We start from the raw sequence: 19691 nt of genomic DNA, 5'->3' as shown, positions 1-19691 counted from the left end.
TTGCCTGTATTCCCTTTCATTTTAGCTGCTGGCATGCCCCATGTCAGAGGTTATACTTGAGAAATCCCTGCTAAACCTAAAACTTTATTTATACTCGCCATACATCACATGTCAGTGGTAGCAGTCTGTATTCATATCATGCCCATGCCCACTGGTTGGGCAGTGAGTTGACACTGTTCTGGAGCCAAGTGGTTATTTGACAGGCTGGTCATCTCAGCTATAGACAGGTTGTGGGTAATTGTGGACTGCTGATAGAAACTGTCAGGATTGCCTAGCAACAATGATCAGTAAGCCCACAGCGTATAAGCCTCTACTGTACAAAAAAGTCTACATCTTCCTCCATCCTACCTTATGATGTAAGAAAGTCTACGCAGGGAAAAACATTTTGGAAAAGACAACACGCTCTGAATCTGTGGCTTGTGATTGTGCAGACAGTTCCCTTTCATTTTTTTTTTGACAGAGATTACCTCACACTGCATGTCATATGCCTCAGGAGGTGTTAATCTGTTAAAAAATAGTGGTTTTTCTCTTTTTAAACCTTGACAACTCTAACAATTTGTTTCTATAATGATGACTGATAGTCCACAGCTTTTTTTTTTTTGACAGACTGAGTAAATGGTGACTTTATTTTGCTTTTTATGAGCCTGAATTTTGTGATTTGAAGAGAATATATCCAGTTATGCTGTATATTCTCTTTGCATCCTCAAAAGTTTATTTATTTGAATATTTATTTTGTCAAAAGACTTTTCTCATTAAATCTTCCCCTTGGGCAACAAATAAACAATGAAACAACATTCATGGCTGCTGAATGGCATGTTATTCAAATATCAATGTTGGTTTAGATTCTCACAATTCATATATCATACTCTTCTTTTCCAATCTTCAGTTTGATTCCTTGTAGAGATGTCTTCCAGCTATTTGGAGTTAGGAGAAGCCAATAAATTAATTTTTTATGATGTACGTTTGTTCATGTTGTTATGTTTATATATATTTTATTATATATGATGTAGATATAAGTATAATTTGAAACAGAAAAAACAACAGCTCTTCTGAAAGCACCGAATGGCAGTGTAAATGTTTAACAGGTCAAAGTTACACAGAAATAAGTATGTTGTTTTCAGACGTCCATACATGAGATGATTTTCCATGAGGACTCAGGAGGATACTGCAGCTAAATAATGTGTTTTCTGTTTGCTGCGTATCCTTTTTTTTTTTTTTTTTTTTTTTAAAGTAACGTTCAAATGATCACCAAACACAGGAAAATGTTCTTTTCTGCTTCAAATGTTTATGTATTCACTATGTTTCAAATAAGAGTAAAAAAAATTTTGCCAGGTTTTTGGGGTTATCTAAAACACTTGTTTTGTTTTGCAGCTGTACAGCAGTCTTAATGATTGAGCTGAGCATCACCAGCTCTGAATTCAAATAGCATGACGCTGTCACATACCGTCATTCACCGAGGGAATAAATGATGCAACACTCAGTGGAGGGTGGAAAATAAATTGATTGTTTTCTTGTCAGTTGATGAGATATACCAGATGAACCATTGTGAGAGGATGCTTGTTTGATTAGCGTCTGATTGATATAAGCAGCTGCTTTATCTTGTTTATAGCATTACAACTTATTTTACTTTAAGTCAGCTGACATAACTGTTCTGGAATTATTATTAATAATATTGTTATTATGACTGTAGGTTGCTTATTGTCACAACCTAAAAGCTTACAAATCCTCACTTAAAAAAGCAAAATACTTGGTATCTTTATTCAAAAATAGCGTAAAAGATTGTTTATTCATCATTAAAATTAAATTTTATTTCATTTTTTTATTAATCATACTAACATGCACACTTTTAACTCTCAGCTTATTGAAACAGGTTACAGAGGGGCAGGTACCCATCCCAGCTGCTCCTTGCCCCATCGTGCCCATTTGGCAACCTGTTCAAAGTGCCCACTGCATGGGATAACAATTTATTTTTTTAACATGATTATATATATAACATTAGAACTTCACATATTTATCAGGACATAATATGTGTCTTTAATCCAGAGGCTAGGAGACAATAGCAAGGTCAATATCCTAAAAGCAGGCTCTCATAAAAATTAGTACTTATACAGGGTGTTTAGAAAGTCTATCTAATTTCAGTTTTATTTAATCATAAAACACTTTTCATGCTACAGAGCAACACAAAATGATTTTTCTCAGTTTAAGTATATATTAAATCAAACAAGGCATTTAAAAATATATAATCCCTCCACTATTCAATGCAAAGAATAACTTTAACTCCAACATTCTGCCTCTTAACAAGTACAGAAATATGAGTAAAATTAAACGTAACAAAGACAAGAAACGTCTGGCTTAACCCTGCTGTGAAGAATTAAAACAATATTTTTGGGGGATCCATCCACACCAGGAACCAGTCCAACCATGACCACGCAGGAGTCACTACAGGAGCCATCCAATCACAGCAGACTGGGGTCCGCACCACAACCTCCTCCAGCTTTCCTGACAGCAATCATGCAGACTGGCCAGGCAAAGTCCCTGGTGTTGAAAACAATGGTGTTGAGAATATTGCAATTAAAATATTACAATTTAACCTGTTTATTATTCTTAACCAACACTGTCCATGCTGTCACTGTCAATTTCTTGTGCCATGCACAAATTGAGAAATATGATGGTGAATGTCATCCTTAATTTAATGATGTAGTGCTGTTGACCGTGTGTATCCAATTTTATTTCAGTGAACCATAATATACACTGCATTTTACTGAGGAGCAGCCATTTTTAAGGTTCTATTAAACAAAAGCTCTTTCTTTATAAGTGTACCTGAAATGTTATTTAAAACGTACATGGAAGAACTTGGATTAATAAATGTCATCACTTTTCTTTGGAATATATAATTTTTTTTTATATCTGCAGAGACTTTATGGAAACACTGTGTATTTGCAATTTTAAATAGAACATCAGCCTTGTCTTTATTCCTGTAACAACCATGTCTCTCTTGTTTCATGGACAACTTCTGTAATTTTGAATAACTCTGTTAGGAAGCAGGTTTCTCGCTGGCAGATCGTTGCATAAAGAGTAACAGGGATAATCAGCTCAGCTCCTGCTCATTCATAGCGCACAGTAAATGGCTGCATCAGTGACAGAGTCATAAAGGTTTCAGTCCCACTACGTAACTTCAGATTTCTCAGTCGAGGATTTGTGCTCTTTCATATGAATGATTTCTGTTTAATTTCTTATTAATGCACATTAATTGTGATGACTCTCAGTTTATGTTTCTGCATCCTAGAACATTTAGAACAGCTGCTAAGTCCATCGTATCTTGAGAGTGTTAAAATGTTATTCACTCAAAAGAGAGACAGAAAATTAGAAATTAATTTGAAAAATGGATACAGCTCACTAAAAGATCCACTTATTTTTAGCAGAATAACAGCCTAAATGACTGTAGTCCATTTTCTCTTATGTCAGTCAGCCCATATTGCCTTTTTGAATTAACAGAGGAGTTTTTTTTTTTATTGCTGTTGTTTGTTGTTTATTTGTTGTTTTCCTAAGAAGTCACAGAGTTACCTGCTTGAATAAAATATGACATAACATAAAGAGGCTCAGGTGGTTGGTGCTTGATTGTATTTACAGGGATGAGTCATTTACATATTATGATGAAGGTTATAAAAGTAAAGCAAACACAGACTAAGAACCTGCTGAGAACTTTTCCCTTTTTTTGTCTAGAGGCCACTTTTTTTTCTGTATTATTGTGTATCAGTCTGGTTTTGGGACAAACCACAGCACCGAGACAGCCCTTTTAAAAATTGTGAATGACACCAGATGTATTTTAGGACACACAGAAACTCTCTGTTCTGGTTCTGCTGGATCTTAGTGCTGCCTTCGAAACAGTAGACTACTAGATCTTATTAACCAGACTCAGAAGTCTGGTGGGCATCTCAGGTACTGCTTTTAAATAGTTTGACTCCTGTGTCACAGATCAAAAATATTTGGTAAGTTTGGATACATGCTCCTCAGGAACCCATAAAATCCAGTGTGGGGTTCCCCTAGGATCAATTTTAGGCCCAATACTTTTTAATCTGTACATGTTGCCTCTTGGGAATGTCATCAGGAGACACGGCGTTGCCTTTCACAGCTATGCTAATGATACGCAGCTTTACATCGCCGTGTCTCCCGATGACCTAGAACCAGTTAATACCCTTTTAAACTGTGTTTTAGATATTAAGTCATGGATGGCAGAAAATTTCTTACAGCTCATCCAGGAAAGAACTGAAGTTTTAATTATTGTTCCTGAAGACAAGAGAGATCATTTCACAGAGACTGCGAGGTTTTCATCCCTCTCGGTGTGTGAGAAATCTGGGTGTTTTATTTGACTCTGAGCTGAATTTTTTTCCACACATCAGAAATTTCACAAAAATTGAGTTTTATGGTCTTAAAAACATCCCCAGTCTGGCCATTTCTCTCTCTTACCAGTATGGAGATGCTGATGCATGCTTTTATTTCTAGTAGAATAGATTATTGTAACTCCCTGCTCACTGGTCTTCACAAGAAGAGTATTTCCAGTTTGCAGTTACTCCAGAACTCGGTGGCATGAGTTCTGATGAGGACCAGAGGGCGGGAACACATTACACCTGTTTTAACATCGCTGCATTGGCTCCCTGTGCGTTGCAGGATTGAAGGTTCTTTTAGTCATTTACAAATATCTTAATGGTCTTGGGCTTATTTATCTGACCTTGTTTCCAATTATGTGCCCTTGCGGACCCTGAGGTCTTCTGGTACCGGTCTTTAACTATACCAAAAGTCAGAACTAAAACATACGGTGAGACCGTGTTCCAGTTTTATGGTCCTCCCCCTTGGAATAGCCTGCCAGAGGACCTCAGGGTCGCAGAGACTGTAGATGTTTTTAAAAAAAGAGGTTCAAGATCCACCTTTTTAGTTTAGCTTGTACTTAAATTTCTCTTCCTTTCTTATTTATTTGTCTGTTTATTTATTTATTTTTAAATAAATACATTTATTTATGTTTTTTTTCATTCATTTTTAATCTTTTAGATATCATTGTCTTACCTAATTTTATGACATATTTTATGTACTTTTTATATATCTACATAATTCTTAGGTTTAATCTTATTGTTATAAGTATTGTTTTACAGAATTATTGATTTAGTTATTTTATCTTGTGTGTCTTTATTTGATCGTTTTAACCGTTTAGCGCCAGTGTTTCTTCTTCCTCCTGGGGATCCTCCGTGTCAGGGGCCGCATCTGATTGACCGACGGGGCCATTGTGGTGGGAGTCATGCTTGCGGGGGTGTTGGCAGGCATATGTAGCCATATGGCTGTGGTCTGCACCCTGGCCTAGGTGTTCCCTGTGGCTTTGTCTCTGTTGGTCACTCCTGGGGCGGCTCCTGACATGGACGGATTCCCTAGATGTAGTTTCCTCGCAGCAGTGTCAAACCAGATACAGATGACAGAATCGTGAAATTATTAGTTTCTATTTTGATATTAATGGTCAGAGGAAGGGTTGTGTACGTGTGTGGGTAACATACGTGTGTGTTTTTAAGTGTGAAACTGTTTTTATTTTTATGAGGACTTTGATATGCTTTTGTATGAAAAGTGCAATGCTATGCTCTGAGTTTCCTGGGGATTTGTCATGTGCTACGAAAATTTATTTTCTAAACAAACTATATTTTCATTGCAACAGCTTGTACAAATAATAGTGTTTTCGCTAAAGGGTCAAATTTCCATTTCACTACATTTTTCTGGAAGCCAGACCAACCTCATATCTATGTATATTGATATTTGTTAAATGTTTATTTCTGAATCATCATACAATCAAATACCAAATCCCTCATTTGATGGTAGCGGATGTTTTTTTCCACCACTATATGTGTTTGTTACATCTTGTCTGTGTGTGATCGCTCTGCGTTTCAGGGACTCTGCCCCTAGTCTTTGACAATGAAGTTCAACCTCTTCAGAAAGCCGCAATCCATGGCGGCTACAGAGCCAACCAGTGCTCCGACCGTGACTATAGCTACATCTCCGGCAGCCATCTCCACCTCTGCACCAGACACTTCCGGCTCCAACAACACAGAAATCAGCAAGAATGACATGTTTGAGGAGATCAAGAGCAAATTCTTGAATGAAATTGATAAAATTCCACGTAAGTAACAACAAAAATTTAAAGCACTCTTTTTTTTTTTTTTTTACTATTTTTTTTTGTCATACCACAAAACTTACACATTACTGATATGCTTCTTTTGATCCTGATAGTTCCTCCATGGGCTTTGATCGCCATCGCTGTGGTGGCTGCATTGCTCGTCCTCACTTGCTGCTTCTGTATAATCAAAAAATGCTGCTGCAAGAAGAAGAAGAATAAGAAAGGAAAGAAGGGCAAAGATGGCTTCAACATGAAGAACATGCAAGGTGGCGAGGTATGACGCCTCGTGCTTCCCGTGCTGAGCGGTCAGGGTAACAGGCTGTTTTGCGTGACATCTTGCCTCTTCTTATGCGTAACAATTGATAATTCAAATTTCTGTTCTTTTTCTTTTGCTCAGCTTCTGTGACTGTGGCTAACTAAATTTGATCTTTCACCGGCAGCTCTTTTAGGCCGAGCTGTAGAGGACACAAGGAGAGCTCTTTTCCCCTCCATTTATTTGATGTTGTAGTTGTGGTCGTTTAAATGTGTGATGTTTTCCATTGTGGCTCATGGTGAAAAACGACACACTTTGTTATGAGGTGGCAAAGAATAATGAGGGCCATGAATGGGGGGGAGGAGGAGGGGTATAACTTATCTGTACAAAAAGCTGGTAAAGAAAATTGATGAAGTCCTGCAGAAAAGTTTTTGAGGCTAAATAAATTGGAGGTAAAGCATTCGACATTGATTAATATGGGATCTAATCAGCTCATGCTGCCATGTTGCCCGGAGCTCCACTGAGTTATATATAGCAATCACCTGCCTGTGTCCACACTGTGAATTCATTGCCCTCAGCCTAAAAAACAAGTGCGTCATTTCTCCTCATAACTGTGGTGGTGTTGACTGCCTCTGTTTTTGGTAGTGTGTTTGGTGTTTTGTGAGTTGAATTTCTTCCTCTCTCTGCTCTCCTCCTTTTCCGCTTTGTGTTTGTCTTGTGTGTGCCTCGTGTTTCTTGACTGTGGTGGACTCCTGCTCTACGGTAGGTGGATAGCTCTCTGGCCACCAATGCGGAGGGTGGGGGGGGGTTCATGGAATGAAAGTCGTAGCTTCCTTATACTTTTCGTTATTATTTTAGTGTCCCCTTTTTTCTATTATTAATTTTGTTATGATAGCTTGTGAATGTAACAATGGGAAAGCTATGATGTCCTCCATAAACCCAGGAGAGGAGAATCTAACCATCTAACACATTGTTCCTTGGACAATGTTACTGTAACTCACACCAATATGGAAAGTATTGGACTTAACTGTGATATGCAAAGCACTGTTTAACACTATTAATCTATGCATGTGATAAAGGGCATGGTTGGTTGTTTCGGAGACATGGACACGGCAATTATGAAAAGTGCATGACAAGCAAAATGCTCAAAAATCTTTTTGCTTTTTGGTCGTAATACTCAAGGAGGAGGTAGGACGTGGAGACACTAGATGGCTCAAAAGAAAACATTTGAAAGTCAAGTTCACTTTAACAAGAGGTTCTTAAATTACAAAAAACACTGCAGCAAGCAGACTGCATTGTTCAAATAGCTGGCTGTGCCCTTTAAACCCGAATCCTTTACTGTGATGATGAGAGGCATTTTTGAGTCACATAAATTAAAGGATGAAACAAGACAATTACGTTAAAACGTTTGGGATTTGTCTAAAGTCATGTGGGACTGAGTGCAAAAATGATTGTGCAGGAGAAATAAACTATAGTCTAAGATTACAACCCAGTTGTCTGTGTGAAACATTTCATTTAACATTTCTAGAAACGACAGATACCCTCTGTAATCCAATTTGGTCATGGCTCCTTTTATTTTTTTTTAAGCAAAAGTCCTGGATGTTTCCATGTCAACTATGATAAATTATTCAAAGAATCCAGTACATTTAACAGCACTGTCAATTTGATTTTATGTATCTGTAGTTTCTAGAAACTTTAATTGGCTATGTTTTACTTTGGCAGCTGAGTTGAAAATCCAGCTGGAAAGTATATTTTATTAAATATTTATCTCCTTGCCCTGAATATTATGTCTTATTGTCTTTTTATTATTTAGTATGCATTGACATTAGCTGTTTTGAGCTAGTTCCTTACGGGGTTTTATTCTGAATTCAACTCTTTGTTCATCTCGTGAAAAATTATACTTCCCCGTTTGACAAACAATCAATCACCTATTTTCTCAATTTATTGAAAGGTTGGCCATTTATTACCCCTTTTAGTGGAACTAGCATGCAATGTCTCCACTGACTTTGGCTGTCACTGAACTGCTCAAGCATGCCAAAGGATTTCCCCACTGATCTAAAAACACTGAGAGGGTAAGGAGTACAGAGTTTTTTACAAAGTAGAAACATCTCATTAAATGATTCTGGAAGAGATTTCTACCCTTAAAAATGTCTGGTTTTGATCACCAGATGCTATAAAGGTGAGAAGTAACTAAAACATGTATATCCCATGTAAAAACTCCTGGAGCTCCAGTGTCTGTGGCATGCTGGCTGTTATGGGGATTCCTGTTTTATTATTTCTATTTGTATGGCTTGTAATTTTGTGTTTTCTTTTATTATTTTCATCCCACAGAAACACCAGGATGATGACGATGATGAAGGAGAGACTGGATTGACAGAGGAGGAGAAAGAGGAGGAGGAGAAAGAACAAGAAAAACTGGGGAAGCTGCAATATTCTATAGATTACGACTTTGAGAACACAAAGGTATGTGCTGTTACTTCTAAATGCTTAAACTAGGATCGATTTTACAAACAGCCCTGTTTTTCAGAAAATAAAAACAGTTTTAGATGCGATGGTAACGTACGTATAATGTACTTTTCCTTAAGATAATGACATTCATTCATTCGTGGATTCATTTTCTCAACTGCTTAGTTCAGTTTAGGGTCTCAGGGAATTTGGATCCTATCCCAGCGATCATTGAGTGAGAGACAGGGTACACCCTGGACAGGTTGCCAGGTTGACAGGAAATCTTTACTTTATCATGAAAGAAATTGTGGCCTATAAAGGACACCATACCGTACTTTATTTGCAGAGCTAATTTTTCACCTTTTTTCCCTTTAGAGTTGTCTAGTGGATCACTTCAAGTTTTTCGATGTGACATGCCCCATATCTCCAGCTGTGGGAGCATTAACACTTTCTCAATTATTCGTTTTTGAGAAAGAAAACAACAAAAATAAACCCCACAAAAAAGAGACATGTGCTTACGAACATAGGGATTTTTTTTCAAGTGAGTGAATCATAATTTTACACAAAAGAATTGAACTAAAGGTATATGGCTTAATTATTTCATCATACAAGTTTTGTTAAACTAATCAGTTTTGCAGAAAAACACAAACTGGGTCCAAAGATGACAAATCTTAACATGATATATTTCAGCAATATTCTAAGCCACATACAAATACAATAGCAGGATGTGACATAAACAACAAAACTCTAATGACGCTTAAAGTGGGGAGCCTAAATGCTTTTTTTAAAATTATGACAATAATAAGCAAAACCTGGATTACACATTCTAGATTGATTTTAATATTTAATAGAAAGAGGTTAAAAGTTTTGCATTGTAGTACAGATTATAACAGCTTTATAAAAGTTATCATACTGTGAAATTTGACAAAAGGCCTGACACTAGGTTTGTCTCCAGAAAGCTGAGATATTTGTGTTTACTCATTTTTAAGGGTTTAATCCATCAGGTCATGTTCTATAGTAGCCCAGGCCGCTAAATCTGATGCAAATATTAGGTTTCTTTTTGATAGACAATCGGCACACTTGTTACTGTTTTCATGTGTAATTTTCTGCTTACAGCTCACAATTGGTATCCTTCAAGCTGCAGACCTGATGTCCATGGATTCTGGTGGAACCTCTGACCCGTATGTAAAAGTTTTGCTGCTCCCTGATAAGAAGAAGAAGTTTGACACAAAGGTGCACAAGAAAACTCTAAATCCTGTCTTCAACGAAACATTTGTTTTCAAGGTAAGTTTTCCCTGTCACTGTTTGTGTTATGACTCACAGCTAAAGTAGTTACAGAATTTCTGGCACAAAGGTGTGTGCCCTGATCTCCTATGATGTATCAGCAAGGAAAGACAGTCATGCATGAGATAATGATCATAGAAAAGTAAGCTAGTTAGTTGTACAAGTTTGCGGACAAGAAATTATTGCTGTGTGTTACGTCCCAACTCTGCAAGGGGATGTGAGGCGTAACAAATTAGAACTGCAGACAGCTGCAGACATGTGAATTTCTGAGAATTTATTGTTACAAGTAGAGATGGGAACAAGGAGGTGGTAATATTACAAGTGTTGGGCTAAGTGTAGCTGTATAAAGAAAGGACAGCTACAAAACAAAAACCATCCAGTACAAAAAGAAAAGAAAACAAGGCGCACAATGTATTAAACAGAAACTGGTCTGCTGAACTAAAGCAAGCAGAAAATGAAGCTGCTCCAATAGCTATGCTTAAAGGCAAAAGTACTATACACAAAATACAACGAAAATACTTATTAGCCCAACACAGTCGCACTTTAACAAAACACTATTTATAAATGCAACAGAAAGAAAGCCAAAAGGGCTTTACTTTAGCTATGAAAACAAACTACTTAGCAAGAAAATAAACAGAACACAAAACCAACCAGTTTTAACACTGCTGGAAGAATCACAAAAACAAGCACTTTTTAAACACAGAAACACAAACTGCTAACCAAACAAAACCTAGTCAAAATACCACTGCCAACAACAAAAGCACACACTCAAACCCCACAGGTTGCAGGCCAAGGGCAGACTGTCTGTGCCAAACAGTTGCCAGTGAGTCCACAGCTGCAGCCGGTTTAAATCTCCCTCCAATGTTGCTGCAGCGTTGCTGATAGGTCCGGCGATTGTCCAACCAGCAGGCAGGGAAGAAGGGTGTGGTGAGTGGAGCCAATCCACAGATGGTGACGGCACACAGGGATTTGAATACAAAATAAAATAATAATTAGGTGGATCAGCAGGCAGCCGTAACACTGTGTTACTTTAAGTTTGTTTGACCAACCAGCTTGTTCCGAGTACATACTGTTCTTTTTACTAATAATCCCCCACCAAGACCTAACACGTTGCTCTAGGATGTTTCCATTCTGTTAAGACACATTTGTTAATGAATAAGATAAGTTTTTTTTTGTTTTGTTTTGTTTCTTTGCTTTATAGTTCTCAAACTCTGAACCATCTCCTTTCTCTTATCCTGATTGTCTGTGCAGAAAAACCTTTCCTTTCCGATCTTTCCTTCTTGCACAGCCTAATGTCAAAATGTCTTTATCTTTTCTTTCTAGTGTGGCTTCACCTGAAAAAATCTTTTCCTTGGTTAAAAAAGTATCATTCAATGTTCTTTTCTGCTGGTAAAATCTCTTTTTGTCTTTCGTCTTTTTCTCCACACACACTCTGTGCATGGTGTTGAGAAACCTTGCAGAGCAAAGTACTTCACCATGAAGGAGCAGACAATTATTCTCTAGATATATGAAGAACATAGCTGACTCTGTTCGTGCATAAATTTAGCAGATTCTGTAAATAAAATTAATTGTAGGACAATATAAATGGACAGTACTTGACTTACTTCATTACAGGCCAGATTTTTCAGATAGAGAATCCTCATTTCCTCGCTTATATATTTCATTTTACTATTATTTCATTTCATCACCCCCTTTGTGAACCACAAAAGGAGGACGTTAATGCCGCGATGAGTTCTTCAATAGGTTTAGTTCAGTCATTCAACAATATCCCTCCCTGCCTCCAGCCAAGCAGACCACACACATGAGCCATAGCTTTCCTTTCTTACCTCCACCCTGCTACCTTATAGCTCAGTCGTGGACCTTAACACAGCCTTATCTCCCTCCACATCAAAACACACTGAGACCTCCGCTGCTTTCACCTCTAGCCAGTCTGTCTCCTGCAGTCAGGAGAAAAGGCAACTAAATGTGAACCAGGTCTAGGTGGTGTTGCCCCCAGGGTTCTGAAAATCTACTGAGAACAACCATGTTGGAGTATTCATCTAAAAAAATCCCCAACCATCAAGCAGATGACTACAGACAAATTAGTCTAACATCTCACATCATGAATGTCCTTCAGAGACTGTTACTGGCTCACCTCAAGTTGCTCATCTTAGGGTGCATTTACAGGATAGTCCTGATGTACAACATTATTCTGGATCCAGATTGCATTCACACTGACATTCTCAAACAAATTGGACCTTTTTAAAAAAAAAAAATAAAAAAAAAGTGTTTTACTCTCCAACAGAAATGTATAAAGTAGAAGTCGAAAGTAGAAGTCCTGTCCGGCAGCTCTTTTCAACCAGCCACTAAACCAGATGAATTTAATTCACTGCAGGTAGATGAGCCTGTTATTGAAAGCACCTGTCCTAAATGTATTGGTAGCTCCAAAAGCATGGCAGGACTTCTACTTTATTTTTACTTCTACTTTATACACCTCTGCTCTCCAACAGATGCAATAAAATAAGGAGCCGCATGTTCTGGTTTTGCTTACCTGTGGTGCCATGCACTAAACACCACAATGTATTTTGTTTGCTAGTCCACTTCCTGTATTTAAATGAGCTGAGACTTGCATAGGTGGACCAAGTCTGCTTCTTTAATCCGAATCAGAATTCTGGGGGAATTTACATTCACAATACCTCCAATTGAAGCAGACTTTCTGGGCAAATCATTAAAGATTTGAATCAAAATGACTGGTGGGAATTTTTCCTTAATGGGCTGAGGTTGAAGACACCATTATCTCTCTGCTTCAGACAGCCCGCCCTTATCTAGATCAATCAGGCATCATTTTGAGAATGATGTTCTTTGAGTTTTCAAGTACTTCTAATACAATTCTGTCGGCTCTGTTACGTAAGAAGCTCCACAGATACCAGGTGGATACCGCTACAAACACCTGGATTTATGACTATATAACAAATGGACCACAATTTCTGAGACTGAAAAGTTGTGTTTTTGCAGTGGTGGTCAGTAATACTGGAGCACCACAAGGGACTATACTCACACCATTTCTGTTCACACTGTACACCTCAGGCTTCCAGTACATCCCTGAGTCCTATCATCTGCAGAGATACTCAGATAAGTTTGTGGTTATAGGATGTATCAGAGATAGACTAGAAGCTGGGTGCAGAGAACTGATAAATCAGTTTGTGAGATGGTGAGGAAACAATTGTCTCGTATTAGATACAAACAAAAAAGGAGAAAACGAAGCACTGTTTACATCCAGGAGAATAGGTGGATGTAGTAGAGGAATACAAGGACCTTGGAATTCAGCAAGACAGCAGGCTAGACTGGAATTGCAACACAGAGGCCATCTACAGTAGAGCAGAGACCATTCAGACAGACATCATGCTCCGTAACAAGGAAATATCTTCTTCTAATTCTTTTATATATATATATATATATATATATATATATATATATATATATATATATATATATATATATATATATATATATATATATATATATATAAAGAAAAGGGAGACAAATACCCTACAACACTGAAAATTCCTTCTGGGATTAATAAAGTATTTCTAATTGAATTGAATTGAATTGAATTGAATTGAATTTAATTTAATTTAATTTAATTTAATTTAATTTAATTTAATTTAATTTAATTTAATTTAATTTAATTTAATTTAATGTCTTATGATGTATTGGATAAACTTTGATAATTTTCTACAAACATTGTTTTGTGGATCAGGTGCCCTATGAAGAGCTGGGTGGCAAGACCCTGTGCATGTCAGTGTATGACTATGACCGGTTTTCTAAACATGACGTCATCGGAGAGGTGAAGCTGCCAATGAATACCATTGACCTCGGACGGCCGATCGAAGAGTGGCGGGACCTGGAGAGTGCTGATCAAGAAGAGGTGCTGTTCAGGATCAGATTGAATGGACTTTAATCGTGATTTCAAAGAACACTGAATTTCTGTTAATTCTTGTTGTCAACGTATCCTTTAAGAACCTTACAGAATCTAGAATCTATTAGTAAACATAAGCAGAAATACAGCAAGCGGCCTGATGATTAATTATTTTATATTACTAGTTTGCAGATTATCATATTTTATGTTTTGTTTATCTCAGATGAGGCACCATGCATCAATGAAAGACCTCATTACTGAGTCAAATGTGAATAAACAGTTTACACTGAATTGCTATTGGTGGTGAGAGCTCCAATAGCAATAGTGTAATGTTCTCTGCAATCATTTAAGGCATTTCCCATGAAATACTAAAAATAGTCGTGGATACTAAAAACTGTAGGACTCAGAATTTTCAAATATACTCACAAATGCATGCGATGACACCAAGTATACTGTCAGTCATGTTGCAAGATCAAAAATAATAACCAGAATTATAAGCTGAGAATGTGACATCAGGATGTCACATACTCAACAGAAAATTTTGCATGAACCTTTCATAAAAGCAATCAGTTGTCTGATGAATATGTCTGCTTGTCATTTCTCTTTTCTCTCTCTGTGCTGTCTGCTCAGCCTGAAAAACTTGGAGACATCTGCATTTCCCTCCGTTATGTTCCCACGGCAGGTAAACTCACTGTCTGCATCCTGGAGGCAAAGAACCTGAAGAAGATGGACGCCTGCGGCTTATCTGGTAGGAAAATATCCAAAGTTAACATGTTGTAAACAAAAGGTATATTTTGGCATGTTTGTTGGGACAAGGAATAAATAGGATGTAAAGAGATGTGCTGACATTTTCTTGAAGATGCACCTTGCTTAGGATATGCATATCTGTTTGTACAGTGACTTAATCTTACATAATGTGATATTTCTAAATAAGTTTAAGCAGAGTTGCTTAAAAAGTGAGAAATAAATCAAATTCTTACTCAAACAATCTTCCCTGAAGTGGAATTACATCATTGTTTTATTCTAATAAATAACTTTTTTAAGTAAAAAAAAAAAAACAACAATTAAAACATGCTGAAGGAAAACAAACATCCAAAACCCACAAGACTTCTAATGCAATATAATGCAAGTATTTAATAATGCTTCCCAGAACTGAAGTGTACTGCAGTGATGATGGTTTCTTTGGCTGATCACATTGATGTCTTTTCCAGATCCTTATGTAAAGATCCAGCTGTTACAGGGAGGTAAACGTCTGAAGAAAAAGAAGACAACAGTGAAGAAGAACACCCTCAATCCATACTATAATGAATCCTTCAGCTTTGAAATTCCTCTGGAGCAGATGCAGGTACTACATCAAAATCAAACATTTTGGACCAAACTGATATGTTTTAATTTATAATAAACTAATGCCGACACACATTTTAATAATTCCATATTGGTCCATATATAGGTCCACTTGTCTGCTCTGGCACAAGTTGCCCTGAATTAGCTGCAGCAGTGGCACCAACTGGTTTGACCAAGTGCCTCAATATCTTCCATTTAACTGTCTTCTGACTGTGGTTTTAATAAGTATTCTAGGCTATAAGACTATTGTGCATTTGGCAGAGACTATACATTTGTACCAGATCAATAGTTGACTTTTCTGCCCAAGGCAATTACTGATCAGCAATGCTAAGTCTGGTAAATGAGCTGTTGATGGCTAAAATCGGCTCATGTCTGCTAAATGGAAAAGAAAAGGAAAAAGCTGTTATGGTTGTTAGTTTTTGGAGGTTAGTAACATATTTGACCTAGGACTTTGGTTGTTGTCAGCATTGTCATGATCGTTGCCACCCGAGAAATGGCAATGGCCAGCTAATGCTATGCTAATGTATATGCTAATGCTAAACTGAGGGAATACCTAGCCTGGTCACCAGTTCTATCTTTCCAATGCTATTGCTCAGCTGAGCCACAGAAGATCTGATGAGGAACTGCAGTAGATGTATGAGTTACGATCCCAGCTCAGACAGTTGCTATCATCTCATTTGGCTGTAACCTCTCTTAATAAGTATATAATAGTGCTAATTATAATCCTTTTACTTAAGATGAAACATCAATTCTAATAAAGTTGGGACCATGTGTAAAATGTAAATAATAACAGAATACAATGATTTACTGATCATTTTTTCAACCTACATCAATTGAATACACACAAAGACAAGATATTTAATGTCCAAACTAATAAAGATTTTTTTTCTTATTTATTTATTTTTGCAAATATTGACTCATTTTGAATTTAATGTCTACAACACACTTAAAAAAGCTGGGACAGGGGCAACAAAAAAAAGTGAAAAAGCTGGGGAATTGACCAAAAACCATCTGTTTGAACCATTCCACAGGTCACGTTAAATGGAAACAGGTGAGTGTCATGACTGGGTATAAAAGGAATATCCCCAAAAGGCTCAGTTCTTTACAAGCAAGGATGTGTCAAAGATCCCGAGTTTTTGAACAACCGTGTAAGCAAATAGTCTCACAGTTTCAGTTCTAAGGTTACAATTGCAGGAAATTTCGGCATTTCATCACCTATGGCTAATAATATTGTCAAAAAATTCAGAGAATTTTAAGAAATCTTAGCATGTAAGCGACAATGCCAAAAAACCCAAATCGAATGTTTGTGACCTTTGATCTCTGAGACAGCACTGCTTCAAACACTTCTGTAAAGGATATTTCATGGTGTGGGCACAGGAAACCATTGTCATGTAACTTTCATCACTATATCTATGAGTGCAAGTTAAAACTCACCAGACAATGAAATAGCCATACATCAACACTCAGAAATGCTGTCTTCTCCGGGCCCTAGCTCATCTGAGATCAACTAATGCAAACATGGAAAAATGTCATTGCAGGAATCAAATTCAATATAAGTGAATATTTACAGAAAGGTAAAAACTTTTATCAGTTTAAACAATAAAAATCTTGTTTTTGTACCATCATCAATTGCATATAGGTTTAAAATTATTTGTTAATCATTGTGTTCTGTTCTTATCTAAGTTTTACACAACTTCTGAACTTTATATCAATTGAGGTTTTACATACAAATGACCTTTAATGTTTTTGATCTTCTCTTAGTACAGGGTTGCTAGCTTGTGGAGTTTGCAGCTATATTGCACTGAAACTTAGAAGAATGGTATTCTTCAGTACGTTTACATGCATGATTAAACCACATAAAGGTTGTGGATCACAGATCATAGTTCTTTTATCATTGTGCATAGTGATAATGTAATGTTTATAGTTAGTTGAGTCAAAGATCGCTGGACAGAGATTTGCTATCAAATTACTGTTTTATTGTTTTCCACTAGGTCTAAAATAGTTTAAAATCCCACTTAAAAATAAAAATTACACTAAAACAGATAAATGGATCCTGGATAAATAATAGATCAGCTGAATAGATACAACTATTGGCAAGAGGAAAATAATATGATTGATTCAGGGATGAATTTTGTTATCTGTGGCAGAGAAATCACTGTTTTTTTTTCTTTCTCCCTTCGCAGAAAATCTTGGTGGCAGTTACAGTGTTTGATTATGACAAGATAGGTAAGAATGATGCCATTGGAAAGATCTTCGTTGGCAGCAAAGCTACTGGCTTAGGTCTTAAGCACTGGTCAGACATGCTGGCTAATCCACGCCGCCCTATTGCCCAGTGGCATGCATTGCAGCCAGAGGAGGAAATTGATGGTCAGCTCGCAGCGCTGAATGCAAAGAAGTAACACACTCCATCAACCAGCTATTGCTCTTATTTAGTAAATGAAGCCTCTATCCCTGCTTTGCATGAAGTCCATGATTTAAAAAACACATTTCATGAATCCTGCTCAACAGAAATAATGATAATAATAAAAAAACATATAAGAATATCTTCTTATTAATGGTAAAGTAAAAAAAAAACTCTTTTAAAGATTTAATTTCACAGATTAGCATATGGTGAGAAGAAAGGTCTAAAGTTGCTGGATAAGTGGTTCATGAATGATTGACATTTGGTCTTTCATTTTGAAAAAACTTTAAAAATGAAATTTTAGTGTGCTGACATTAGATGGAAGTCTTGATGAAAATGTCCAAAAAAACAAAAGCTTTAGTTTCTAGAGCATGCTTAACCTAACTCCCCACTGCTCTACACACACCACAGTATTGTATCTTGCAAACAAATATGCTATAATCTGCAATTGAAAGTACCGACTGAATCAGGTTGAAGTCACTGAATGCATCAATCAATGTTGGAAAACTTTTTCAGTACAATTTAGTCTATAATTTCTGAGCAGTACAGCAGTTCTGTGATCTTTGCTGCCTGTGTTATCGTGCCCCGAGGGCATACTGACATTTAGATTCAAAACATCTCTTCAAAAAGATCAAATACAGAAGTTACAAGGATGCCCTTCTGATATGACATGCTGAGATATTGTTTATCTGTAAGATATTATTCTAAAGCTGTCAGGGATAGTGTGAATGTGCCATCAGGTTTCTGGCTCGTGCCGTGTCGACCACTTGGATATAAAACTGTAAAGGTCCACGGAAGAAGTAAAGACATTTCTAGATTTACCAATAATCCTCAAAACAATTACACAAAGCATTGTTACTTTGATTTTTGCTATTGCTTTAAAGCAATAGTGCCACCTGTTATTTATTTACTTATTTATTTGTAGTTAGAAAAATACACTGGAAAGCATAAAGCAGATCTTCTGTCTTTCATTAATGTTGTAGTTTATTCTACACTCTTTTACTTTTTACTCTAAATGAAGTATTAAATGTAAGATGTAGTGTCACTTTTTAAAAGAGTATGAACTCAAGAATAAAATGAAAGTTTGTAGAATTTGAACCTAACAAATACTGCATTAACATTAAATTCAGCATACACATCTTGGATCATCAGCTTTAAATAGAGCTACAGAATCGAGCATGTATCATGCCTCACAGTATTTCATGTTACCAATGAAATGTGTCTGGAGCCAAATGCTGCAACATGGTGTTCCACTTTCATCAAATAAGGCTCAGAAAAGATACAGTTACTATTAATCTATTAAAAGCTGCCGATTATCAGAGTTTGTGTTGAACCCGTTACAATAAACTTAATGTTACCATTTCAATGCTGGTGCATTTTCATATATCAAATAATTTACTGTTAGAAAGTCATCAAACTAATTGATGTGGTCTCACTTCGCTTTGTTTTTTACAAGTAATTAATTTCAAGACGTGGATTTAGAAAAACCTTATTTTTACCTGAGTTAAGAGACATCCAGTTCCTCTCTCTCAGATTTTGCAGTGAAGCTCATTCAGATGTCAAATTTCAAAATGGTATAATGTAGTTCATGGGGGAATTGGGAAAAAAAAGCAGCTTAAAGAGATTTATTTCCAACTAAATCTATTTATATTTCACTGGAATACCCTCTTCAGATTCAAGAGTGTATTAGGAACAATTCCGGGACACTTCAAAATAATAAATAAATATAGATTAAATGATTACAATCATTTTAATAACAACAACAATATTAATGATACATAATAAATACAATTATACTTAAATATAATCAAATGAACAAAGTTACAGGCTGATGTGATGCTACACTCATGTATGTATATTACAACTAAAGTTATATACATTTTAAAAAGTAATCAACATTAGAAAATTGTTGAAA

General features: G+C 36.5%; 1 protein-coding gene across 1 annotated transcript in view; it reads left to right on the top strand.

Annotated features, from left to right (window-relative positions):
- The window catches only part of LOC306757628 (synaptotagmin-2-like), a gene marked incomplete at its 3' end in the record, with an annotated part of 35139 nt that extends 17365 nt beyond the window's left edge, over window positions 1–17774 (top strand). The window contains exons 2-9 of the mRNA XM_079242739.1: window positions 5926–6154; window positions 6265–6425; window positions 8736–8867; window positions 9966–10133; window positions 13873–14040; window positions 14662–14779; window positions 15243–15376; window positions 17559–17774. Coding sequence (XP_079098865.1) covers window positions 5950–6154; window positions 6265–6425; window positions 8736–8867; window positions 9966–10133; window positions 13873–14040; window positions 14662–14779; window positions 15243–15376; window positions 17559–17774 — 1302 coding nt within the window. The 5' untranslated portion in view covers window positions 5926–5949. The remainder of the gene's footprint in view (window positions 1–5925; window positions 6155–6264; window positions 6426–8735; window positions 8868–9965; window positions 10134–13872; window positions 14041–14661; window positions 14780–15242; window positions 15377–17558) is intronic.
- Between the last annotated feature and the right edge of the window lie 1917 nt (window positions 17775–19691).

The sequence above is a fragment of the Telmatherina bonti genome, assembly GCF_933228915.1.
Source record: "Telmatherina bonti genome assembly, chromosome: 6".
NCBI lineage: Eukaryota > Metazoa > Chordata > Actinopteri > Atheriniformes > Telmatherinidae > Telmatherina > Telmatherina bonti.
Note: the sequence above shows the minus strand (reverse complement) of the source record. Positions and strands in the feature narration are given on the sequence as shown.